The sequence below is a fragment of the Canis lupus genome, chromosome 21 (genome assembly GCF_011100685.1).
Source record: "Canis lupus familiaris isolate Mischka breed German Shepherd chromosome 21, alternate assembly UU_Cfam_GSD_1.0, whole genome shotgun sequence".
Classification (NCBI taxonomy): domain Eukaryota; kingdom Metazoa; phylum Chordata; class Mammalia; order Carnivora; family Canidae; genus Canis; species Canis lupus.
The window spans coordinates 41,532,266-41,544,506 of NC_049242.1; the positions used below are offsets into that span (position 1 = coordinate 41,532,266).

Here is a 12,241-nt window from a genome sequence, read left to right on the forward strand (position 1 = left end):
TGATTTCTATCTCAGGGTTACCTCAGTGTTCCCATTTTGTCCTTTCATCCCTCCTCCAGCTGTCTATCCATCCCTATGTTAAATACCTTCTTTTGAAATGCTTAGAGTAGTTTCTGTTTTGCTGTTCATGCCCAGACAGATACATAGACTAATATAAAAATGGATCTATAAAGATGATCTGGTTTCCTTATCAGTTAGCTTAGAAGTGATATGTAATCCCTCTGGGTGAAACTCTTTGTCTTCCTTATATTCCTGATATATAACACATAATTTAGTACATTTTAGGATCTACAGTTTTCCAGAAAGTTCAGATGGTATCTGATATGAGAAAAAACAGTAGTAAATAGGGATTTTGGTCCCTTTACCTTCTTATCTTTAGAATCTGGCCACTGTAATTTAGGGAAAACATATCTTCTACATAGTTCTGTATTCTACTTCATTTGGTAAAAACTTAATTCAAATTAGTAAGCAAAAAAGATATTACACCAATCTTCCTGAATTTATGATGACGTTTCATCCCAGTAAACTCATCATAAGCTGAAAATATCCTGTTGAAAATGTATTTAATACACCTATACCACCTATCATAACTTAGCCTACCTTTAACATGCTCAGAACAATTATGTTAGCTTATAGTTGGGCAAAACAATGAAACACAAAGCTTATTTTATAACAAAGTGTTGACTATCTCATGAAATTTATTGAATATGGAACTTAAAGTAAAAAACAGAATGGTTGTAAGGGTATCTGTTGTTACTGTTATGATCGCATGGCTGACTGGGAGCTATGGTCTGGTTATATGCCCATCTACCCCTAGGTCGGAGATCCAAAGTTAAATGTACTGTGCTGAACCATATGTAATGGCTTTCCACAGGGGGCCGCCTTTCCGTTTCGGCCATAAGATTGCATACCAAAAACAATTTCAGCCAATTCAGAAATTAGGCATAAAGGTTAAATGTAATAGAATCCTTTGATGAACTTAATAGCTTTTCATCATTTTTAAACTATTATCTGAAGTGGGAAAAAAAAAAGCCACTTCTAAAAAATTTAACAATGATATGAAGGCAAAGCAATTAGTAATTTTTGCTACCTTCTGTTGCTTACCTTGACTTCTGGTCACTCTGTGCACATTCACAAACTATCACTTTTTTTAAACTATCACTTTTATATCATTTTTTCTACCAAAATATAACTCTACTTTGATTATAAAGTAGCTACATACAGATTTTTCTCACTTTTCTAAAATTGAAGCAGGAACATTCTTCAGAACATGTTATTCAAAAGCTTTCATGTATTTTAGGATTTGGCGGATGAACTTGCGCTCGTTGATGTTGCAGTGGACAAACTGAAGGGAGAAACGATGGATCTTCAGCATGGCAGTCTTTTCTTTAATACTTCAAAGATTACCTCTGGAAAAGGTTAATTTTAATTGTATAGAATTCAGAGCTTTTAAAAAGAGTAATGAGGGCAGCCTGGGTGGCTCGGGTTTAGCGCCGCCTTCAGCCCAGGGCCTGATCCTGGAGACCCGGGATCAAGTCCCATGTCGGGCTCCCTGTATGGAGCCTGCTTCTCCCTCTGCCTGTGTCTCTGCCTCTCTCTCTCTCTCTCTCTGTCTCTTATGAATAAATAAAATCTTTAATAAATAAATAAATAAATAAATAAATAAAAATAAAAAAGTAATGAATTTTAGCAAACTGTTATCCATAAATCTAAAACAACTCTTATTGGGACATACAGTATAAGGGCTAATTTTTAATTTTTAAAAATAATTTTAAAAATATTTTATTTATTTAATTTTTATTTATTTATGATAGTCACACACACACAGAGAGAGAGAGAGGGGGGCAGAGACATAGGCAGAGGGAGAAGCAGGCTCCATGCACCGGGAGCCCGACATGGGATTCGATCCCGGTTCTCCAGGATCTGTGCCCCGGGCCAAAGGCAGGCGCCTAAACCGCTGCACTACCCAGGGATCCCTATTTATTTATTTGAGAGAGAGAGAGAGAAAGCACTAAGCAGGGAGTAGCAGAGGAAGAGGGAGAAGCAGGCTCCCCGCTGAGCAGGGATCCAGTGTGGGGCCGGATCCCAGGAACCCAGGATTATGACCTGGGCTGGAGGCAGATGCTTCACAGACTGAGCCACCCAGGTGGCCGAGGGGTAGTTTTTTCTTTTTTAAGAATACTCAAGGAAAAAAAAAAAAAAGAAGAATACTCCAGGGATGCCTGGGTGCCTCAGCAGTTAAGTATCTGCCTTTGGCTCAGAGTGTGATCCTGGAACCCCCAGATTGAGTCCCATGTCGGGTTCCCTGAATGGAGCCTGCTTTTCCCTCTGCCTGTGTCTCTGCCTCTCTCTCTCGGTGTCTCTCATGAATAAATAAATAAAATATTTAAAAAAAGAATATTCCACTCAAATTTGAGAAAACTTGTAAAATAAGTATAAACTATAAGAAAAAGATTTAAAAATGTCAAAGAAAATTTAAAATCTCTTCTGTTAATGATTTTTTCCTTTTTCTATTCATTTTTACATTAGTGTCATATTGTATAAATGCTTTTTATTTTAAACATTTTTTAATTTTACTTTTTAAAAGATTTTATTTAAGAGAGAACTAGCAAGAGGGAGCACAAGTGAGGGGGTAGGGGTAGAGCAAGAGGGAGAAACAGTCTCCCTGCTGAGCAGGGAACCAGATGCAAGGCTTGATCCCAGGACCCTAGGATCATGACCTGAGCCAAAGGCAGATGCTTAATGAACAGCCACCCAGGTACCCTCATGTATCTATAGTCTTTAGCCTAGTTTTCATTTTGTGTTTTATAGAGGACCAGTTTTCAAAGTATAGTGTGAGGCCATATAACAGGTAATTGAGGATCTTGGTGCCATTAGCATTAGCATCATCTGCTGACCAACTAGAAAGCCTCAGAGAATTAGGAAAAATAATTATTTTGTCATACACTAAAGTGCATAGTGCACTATTTGGTGATGTGATTCAATATATATACTTTCTACAAAGCCCTCTCATCTAACATGATTAGAATATGAGGGTGGTTACTTAATTTAAAAATGCCTGTTAAAAAAATAATAATAAAAAATAAAAAAATAAAAATGCCTGTTAGAAGGATCCATCACTGGAGATATAACAATTCCAGATTTCAAGGTCTATTGCAAAGTGGTAGTAATTAAAACAGTATGGTACTGGCATAAAAGTAGATTTACAGATCAATGGAATAGAACAGAAAACCCAGAAATAAACCCACAACTTTATGGTCAATTGATCTTTGGCAACAGAGGAAAGAATATGGGAATGGGAAAAAGACAATCTCTTTAACAAATGGTTTTGGGAAGACTGAACAGCCACATGCAAAAGAATGAAACTGGGCCATTTTCTAACACCATACACAAAAATAAACTAAAAATGGATTAAAAACCCAAATGTGAGACCAGAAACCATAAAAATCCAAGAAGAAACCACAGGCAATAATCTCTTTGACATAGTCATAGCAATATTTTTCTAGATATGTCTCCTGAGGAAGGAAAATAAAAGCAAAATGAACTATTTAGAGATAAAAATTTCTGCACATCCAAGGAAACAATCAACAAAATTAAAAGGCAGCCTACAGAATGGGAGAAGATATTTGCAAATGATGTATTTGATAAAGGGTTAGTATTCAAAATATATAAAGATTTGATATGACTCAATATCCCCAAAACAAATAATCCAATTAATGAGCAGAAGATATGAGCAGACACTTCTCCAAAGAAGACACACAGATGGCCAACAGACATAAAAAATGCTCAAATCACTGATCATCAGGGAAATGCAAATCAAAACTCAATGATATACCATCTCCTATCAGAATAGCTAAAATCAAAAATACAAGAAACACATGTTGGTGAGGATGTGGCAATAAAAGGAACCCTCATGCATTGTTGATGAGAATATAAACTGGTGCAGCTACTAGAAGGTATTATGCTAAGCCAAATAAATCAATTAGAGGAAGGCAGTTATTGTATGATTTCATTCATGCAGAATTTAAGAAACAAAATGGGATCATAGGGGAAGAGAGGGAAAAATAAAATAAGACAAAATCAGACAGGGAAACAAGCCATAAGAGACTTTTAACTATAGGAAACAGAGTTGCTGGAAGGGAGGTGTTGGGGTAATGGGGTAATTGGATGATGGGCAATAAGGAGGGCTCGTGATACTATGAGCCTTGGATGTTACATGCAACTGATGAAGCACTGAACTCTACATAGACTCCGAAACTAATAATACACACTCTGTTAATTAATTGAATTTTAATTAAATAAGTCCAGTTAACATACAGTGTAAAATTAGTTTCAGGTGTATAATTTAGTGATTCAGCACTTGCATGTAAGATCCAGGGCTCATCACAAGCGGACTCCATAATCCTTATCATCTATTTAACCCATTCCCCCACCCACCTCCCCTCTGGTAACCATCAGTTTATTCTCTATAGTTAAGAATCTGTTAATTGGTTTGCCTCCCTCTCTTTTTCCCCATGCTCATTTGTTTTGTTTCACACTAGTGAAATCATATGATTTTTCTTTCTCTACTCCTAATCTGCCCAAAGCAATCTACACACTTAATGCATTCCCTACCAAAATACCAACACCATTTTTCATAGAGCTAGAACAAACAATCCCAAAATTTGTATGGAACCACACACACAAAAAAGCAAACCCAAATAGTCAAAGGAACCTTGAAAAAGAAAATCAGGGGCACCTGGATGACTCAGTAGATAGAGCATGCAATTCTTGATCGTAGGGTCATGAGTTCAAGCCCCTGAGAGAGTTTAGTAGAGTTTACTAAAAAAAACTTTTTAAAATTAAAAAAAAAAGAAAAGGAAAGGAAAGCAGAGCTGGAGGCATCACAATTCTGGACTTCAAGTTATATTACAAAGCTGTAGTGATCAAAACAGTATGATACTGGCACAAAAATAGATACATAGATAAATGGAACAGAATAAAAAACCCAGAAAATGAACTCACTATTTATTTATTTATTTATTTATTTATTTATTTATTTATTTATTATTTTTTTAAAAAGATTATTTATTCATGAGAAACACACATACACACACACACACACACACAGAGAAGGAGAGGCAGAGACACAGGCAGAGGGAGAAGCAGGCTCCATGCAGGGAGCCTGATGCGGGATTCAATCCCTGGACTCCAGGATCACGCCCTGGGCCAAAGGCAGGAGCTAAACCACTGAGCCACTCAGTGATCCCTGAACTCACAATTTCCTGGTCAATTACTATCTTCAACAAAGCTGGAAAGAATATCCAATGGGAAAAAGTCCATCCAAAGAAAGGGGTTGAGGGCAGCTCTGGTGGCGCAGCGGTTTGGCGCCTGCCTTTGGCCCAGGGCGTGATCCTGGAGACCCGGGATCGAGTCCCGCGTCGGGCTCCCTGCATGGAGCCTGCTTCTCTCTCTGCCTCTCTCTCTGTCTTTCTCTCTGTTGCTCATGAATAAATAAATAAATAAAATCTTTAAAAAAAAAAAAAACAAAGAAAGGGGTTGGGAAAACTGGACAGCTACTTGAAAAAAAAAAAAAAGGAACTTTTCCATTTTCTTACACGATACATAAAAATAAGCTAAAAATGGATGAAAAACCTAAATGTGAGACAGGAGACCATTAAATTCCTAGGGGAGAACACAGGCAGTAACATAACCTCTTTGATACCGGCTGTAGCAACTTCTTACTAGCTATGTCCCCTGAAGCAAGAGAAACAAAAGCTAAATAAACTGTTTGAACTTCATCAAAATAAAAGGCTTTTGTACAGCAAATGAAACAGTCAACAAAACTAAAAGGCAACCTATGGAATGGGAGAAGATAATTTGCAAATGATGCATTTGATAAAGGGTTAGTATCCAAAATATACAAAGAACCTATCAAAATCAACACCCCAAAAATGAATAATCCAATTAAAAATGGGCAGAAGACATGAATAAACATTTTTCCAAAGAAGATATACAGATAAAAAAAAAGAAGATATACAGATAGCCAACAGACATATGAAAACATGCTCAACATCACTGATCAGGGAAATACAAATCAATAATGAGATATCACACACCTGTCAGAATGGCTAAAGACAATAACAGAAAAACAAGTGTCAGCGAGGAATAGGGAGAAAGGGGAACCCTAATGCATTGTTGGTGGGAATGCAAACTGGTGCAGCCACCATGGAAAACAGTATGGAAATTCCTCAAAAAGTTAAAAAATAGAACTACCTTACAATCCAGCAATTGCACTACTAGGTATTTCACCAAATGAGGCAAAAATACTGATTCAAAAGGATCCATGTACCCTGGTGTTTATACCAGCTTTATCTACAATAGCCAAATTATGGAAAGAGCCCAAATGTCCATTGACAAATGAATAAAGAAGATGTGATAGGGCAGCCCCGGTGGCTCAGTGGTTTAGCACTGCCTTCAGCCCAGGGTGTGATCCTGGAGACCCGGGATTGAGTCCCACATCAGGCTCCCTGCATGGAGTGGAACCTGCTTCTCCCTCTGCCTGTGTCTCTGCCTCTCTCTCTCTGTGTCTCTCAGGAATAAATAAAACCTTAAAAAAAAAAAAGATGTGATATACATATATACATAGACACACACACACTCACTATGGACTATTAGCCATACAAAAAAATGAAAACTTGCCACTTGGCAATTATGTTGATGGAACTAGAGAGTATTATGCTAAGTAAGATAAGTCAGTCAGAGACAAACATCGGAGACATTTATGTTGACCTAAAACATGGAAATGTTCTTAGAAGTTCATTCGCTGATTTTCTGATTTGAATATGGTTCAGCTAATTGAGTTTTGCAGTATCTTTTAAAAATCACACCAATAGTGATCAATTTCATTAAAGTACTGTAATTAAAGACTCTCATGGGGAATATCTTGGTGGCTCAGCGGTTTGGCGCCTGCCTTGGGCCCAGGGCATGATCCTGGAGTCCCAGGATTGAGTCCCATGTTGGGCTCCCTGCACGGAGCCTGCTTCTCCCTCTGCCTCTCTCTCTGTGTCTCTAATAAATAAGCGAAATATTAAAAAAAAATAAAGACACTCATGAAATAAGTTAATCACAAAACGCTACTGAATTTTTATGATTTTACTTCTTTTTTATTTCTCTTACCTAAAAGGACAATTTTTAAACAACTTGCTTTTGATAATGTCTTTCCAAGGCATTCAACTTAATTTTCTTGGAAACAATCATTGGGGCATCTGGGTGGCTCAGTTGGTTAAGCTTCTGACTTTGGCTCAGGTTATGATCTTAGGGTCTTGGGCTTTAGCCCCATGTTGGGCTCCCCACTCAGTGGAGAGTCTGGTTCTCCTTCTCCTTCTGTCCCTCCCCATGGATGTGCTCTCTCTCTCTCAAATAAATCAAAATCTTAAAAAAAAAGAAACAATCATTGAAAAAATCAATTATGAAATACATGACATGTAAAAAGAATGTAAACATAACAAACATCAATGTATCCAGAATCCAGGAAAAAAAATAAAACATTACTAGTTTAGTTTATGTGTTCTGTGTTATATTTATTCATGTCTCAATCCTGAATATACAGGTTATCTTTACCATGCATTTCTTTTACACTTGTGTTTTAGTGACTTACATCCATATATAATTAATAGATATAATTAGCATAAATATATTTGGATATAAACATGACTAATTCTTGATCTGCAACAACCAATGAGAAGAAGTACACAGACCTCCCATATGAAAGTCTACTAGTTGAGAGTATTCAGTGTGCCTTAGATATCAGTATGTTTCACATCATTTAGTATACTGAATCAGCTCAGTGGAGTCAGGTTAAAAGAGCTCCAACTGTATTAAAATACTTAAAAAAATCATTTAGCCTTTACTTTCTAATAATGTGGCAGGATAAATACCTGGATCAATCTTTTTGCTGTAAATAACAAAACTGCATAAAATGTGAAAGAAGTTATCAGATCTTAAAAATTGATAGGCTCTTTTTTATTTTTTTTTTATTTTTTTCTTTATTTATTTATGATAGTCACACACAGAGAGAGAGAGAGAGAGAGAGAGAGAGAGGCAGAGGGAGAAGCAGGCTCCATGCACCGGGAGCCCGACGTGGGATTCGATCCCGGGTCTCCAGGATCGCGCCCTGGGCCAAAGGCAGGCGCCAAACCGCTGCGCCACCCAGGGATCCCGATAGGCTCTTTTTTTAAAAAAGATTTATTTATTTGAGAGAAAGCAGGGGGGAGAGGGGCATAGGGAGGGGGGTTATAGAGAATCCCTGCTGAGCGTAGAACCTGACGTGAGTGTCAATCCCACGACCCTGTTCATGACTCGAGCTGAAATCAAGAGTCAGGTGCTTAACTGAGCCACTCAGGCACCCCAAGATTGGTACACTCTTTTTTTTATTTTTTAAAGATTTTAATTATTCATGAGACACACAGAGAGGGGCAGAGACATAGGCAGAGGGAGAAGCAGGCTCCCCACAAGAAGCCTTGATGGGGAAGTCCCCTTGATGTGGACTCGATCCCAGACTCCAGGATCACGCCCTGAGCCAAAGGCAGATGCTCAACTACTGAGCCACCCAGGCGTCCCGATAAACTCTTAATAAAGACATTGTCAGAACAGGCACTGAGGGAAGTCAGGAAACTAGAGAGTTAAACAGAGCATTGCAACTAGTTTTCACTAGCTAGCATTAGTGAACTTCAATTTTGGTTTCTACTACCTCACAGGATTTAGGAGACTTGGAGACAAGCTTAATTTGGGGGAAGTTCTATAGGAGGTAACTCCATAAAGCTAGAACCCCAATGGACTGCACCAGGAGTTAGTAAACTCTTTTGCAATGGGTCAGATAGTAAGTATTTTAGGCTTTGTGAGTATACAGTCTCTGTCAAAACTACTCAACTCAAAAACAAAAACAAAAACAAAAAAAAAAACAAAACTACTCAACTCTGCTGTTGTAATTCTAAAGCAGTGGTCAACAATATATGAGTGGGTGTGGCTATGTTCCAATGAGATTTTACTTACTAAAACAAGTGATGGGTCAGATTTGGCTTGCTGGCCCTCATTTGCCAATTCCTAGAAATAATTCCTTTCTCTCTACCTCTGGGAACTGACAGTAAAATCAAGTGTCTCAGCTGCTGAAGTAAAAGAGGGAAATGGTGGTTAATAATTTATAGTCATAACTGTCCCTTATTTGAATTTCAAAAAAATTTCAAGCAGTCTTAGGATAGTCTTGGGGCACCTGAGTGGCTTAGTTGGTTAAGTGTCTCAACTCTCGGCTCTGGCTCAGGTCAGGATCTCATGGGTCAGGGGATCAAGCCTCATGTCAGGTATGTGTTCAGTGGGGAGTCTGATTGAAGGTTCTCTCCCTTTGCCCCTCCCTCCATTTTCTTTCTCTCTCTCTCAAATAAATAAATATATATATTTTACGTACTTAAGATAGTTTCTGGAAGAAACTCACTTTATTTCAAGCCACAAAGAAGTTCCACAAATAAAAATTCCAAATAGGGGATCCCTGGGTGGCTCAGCGATTTAGCGCCTGCCTTTGGCCCAGGGCGCGATCCTGGAGACCCGGGGTCAAGTCCCACATCAGGTTCCCGGCATGGAGCCTGCTTCTCCCTCCTCCTGTGTCTCTGCCTCTCTCTCTCTCTCTCTCTCTGTCTATCATAAATAGATAAAAAAATCTTTAAAAAATAAAAATAAATAAAAATAAAATAAAAAAATAAAAATTCCAAATAAATGAACATTTCACAGTAGGAATTATTAAATCTACCAAAAAAATGCATGATCAAGAATCTACAGAGATAACAGAAAAGGCCACAATAGTTTTTAGATATTGAAATTATGAGGGCACCTGGGTGGCTCAGCGGTTGAGCGTCTGCCTTCAGCCCAGGGCGTGATCCTGGAGTCCCGGGATCGAGACCCACTTTGGGCTCCCTGCATGGAGCCTGCTTCTCCCTCTACCTGTGTCTCTGCCTCTCTCCCTCTCTGTGTCTCTCATGAATAAATAAAAAAAATTATGAAACAAATTACAAATTAACTATGATTATTCCACTTAAAGAAATAAAAGACAGGGGTGCCTAGGTGTCGTAGCCAGTTAAGTGTCTGCCTTCATCTCAGGTCAGGATCCCAGGGTCCTGGGACTGAGCTTCAAGTTGTGCTCCCTGCTCAGTGGGGAGTCTGCTTCTTCCTCTGAGTCTTCCCTAGTTTTTGTGTGCGTTTTCTCTCTCTCACACTCACTCTCTAATAAAAAAAAATCTTAAAAAGAAATAAAGGATAAACTTGAAAATATCAGCGGAGGCAGGAAACTATTAAAAAACCACATATTTTGGCCAGCCTGGGTGGCTCAGCTGTTTAATGCCGCCTTCAGCCCAGGGCCTGATTCTAGAGACCCAGAATCGAGTTCCATGTCGGGCTCCCTATAGGGAGCCTGCTTCTCCCTCTGCCTGTGACTCTGCCTCTCTCCCTCATGAATAAATAAATAGGATCCTAAAAAAAAAAAAAAGACACATATTTTAAATAGTCAAATATAGGAGTACCTGGGTAGCTTAGTCAGTTAAGCTTCCAACCCTTGATTTCAGCTCAGGTCATGATGTCAGGGTCATGGGATTGAGTCCAATGTTGGGCTTGTGCTCAATGTGGAGTCTGCTTGAGGTTCTCTCCCCCTGCCCCTCCCCTATTCTATCCCTTTCAAATAAATAAATAAATAAATAAATAAATAAATAATAAATAAATAAATAAAATCTTTAAAGAGATTTAAAAAAATCTTTAAAAAAAAGAAAAGTAAAATAGCCAAATACAACTTCCAAATATGAAACAAAAAACTTGGAGCACCTGGGTGGTTCAGTGGTTGAGCGTCTGCCTTTGGCTCAGGTCATGACCCCAGGGTTCCGGGATCGAGTCCCACATCTGGCTCCCTGCAAGAAGCCCGCTTCTCTCTCTGCCTATGTCTTTGCCTCTCTCTCTATGTCTCTTATGAGTAAATAAATAAAATCTTTTTAAAAAAGAGAAAAAACTCAATGGATTTAATAACAGCAGACACATTTGAAGAGAGAAATGATGAATCTAAGGCCATTACAAAGAAGACAGCAAGAAGTAGAAAATATGACAGGTTAAGAATTATAGAGGATAGAATGATAAAGTGTCATGCAATCTAATTAGAAAAGTGAATGGGGAAGAGGAAATATTTGAAGATTTATGACTGAGCATTTTTGAGAACTATTAAAAACAACCCCCACATTCAAGCCAGATAATCTTAAGGATAAATACAAAATCCCTGCTTAGACACATTCTTGCAAAATTAGAGAACACTGAAGGCAAAGAGAAGAAAAAGATGTCACTAGACAAATTACCTACAGAAAAGGGAGAGAGTAACTGACTTATCAACAGCACAGTTATAGATCTCATTTTTTATCGTTTCTCTTTCTCAGTTTGATTTATTTCAGTTAGCATAATATTCTCTAGGCCCATCCATGTTTTTTCAAATGGCATGATCTCATTTTTTATAGATGCATAATATTCCATTGTGGACTACATTTTCCTTATCTATTTGTCTGTTGTCACAAGGTGACGAGAACTTGCTTTACCAGATACCTGGGATCAAGTCCCATTTCAGTCTCCTTGCATGGAGCCTGCTTCTCCTGTCTCTGCCTCTCTCTATGTCTCTCAGGAATAAGGAAATAAAATCTTAAAGAAAAAAAAATGAGAATGTGGGCTGAAAGGGATGGTAGGATATGTTATTATTTGAAAAAATGTGAAAACTGGTGAGTCATAATAACAAGGCCTCCTTCAGTTTATGCAATGTAACATTACCACATGGAAAGTCTGTTCATCTGCAAATACCAGACATGAAGGAAGATGTGTACTTTATTTATTTTTGATATATGAGTACTTTATTTTTTTTAAGATTTTATTTATTTATTTGAGAGAGAGAGAGAGAGTCTGGAGGAGGGGAAAAGGGAGAGGGTGAAGCAGACTCCCTGCTGAGCAGGGAGCCAATGTGGGGCTTGATGATCATGATCCTCCTGGGATCATGACCTGAGCCAAAGGCAGACACTTAACCGAGCCACGCAGGCACCCTGATAGATGAATACTTTCTTTTTTTTTATTTATTTTTTTATTTATTTATGATAGTCACACACACACACACACAGAGAGAGAGAGAGGCAGAGACACAGGCAGAGGGAGAAGCAGGCTCCATGCACCGGGAGCCCGACGTGGGATTCGATTCCGG

General features: G+C 38.4%; 1 protein-coding gene across 4 annotated transcripts in view; it reads left to right on the plus strand.

The window, feature by feature from the left end:
• LDHC (lactate dehydrogenase C) overlaps positions 1 to 12,241 on the plus strand; it is a 43,051-nt gene that overhangs the window by 5,064 nt on the left and 25,746 nt on the right. For all 4 annotated transcript variants that reach the window (NM_001271792.1, NM_001271794.1, NM_001271795.1 and 1 more), the window contains 1 exon segment: positions 1,301 to 1,418. In NM_001271792.1, coding sequence (NP_001258721.1) covers positions 1,301 to 1,418 — 118 coding nt within the window.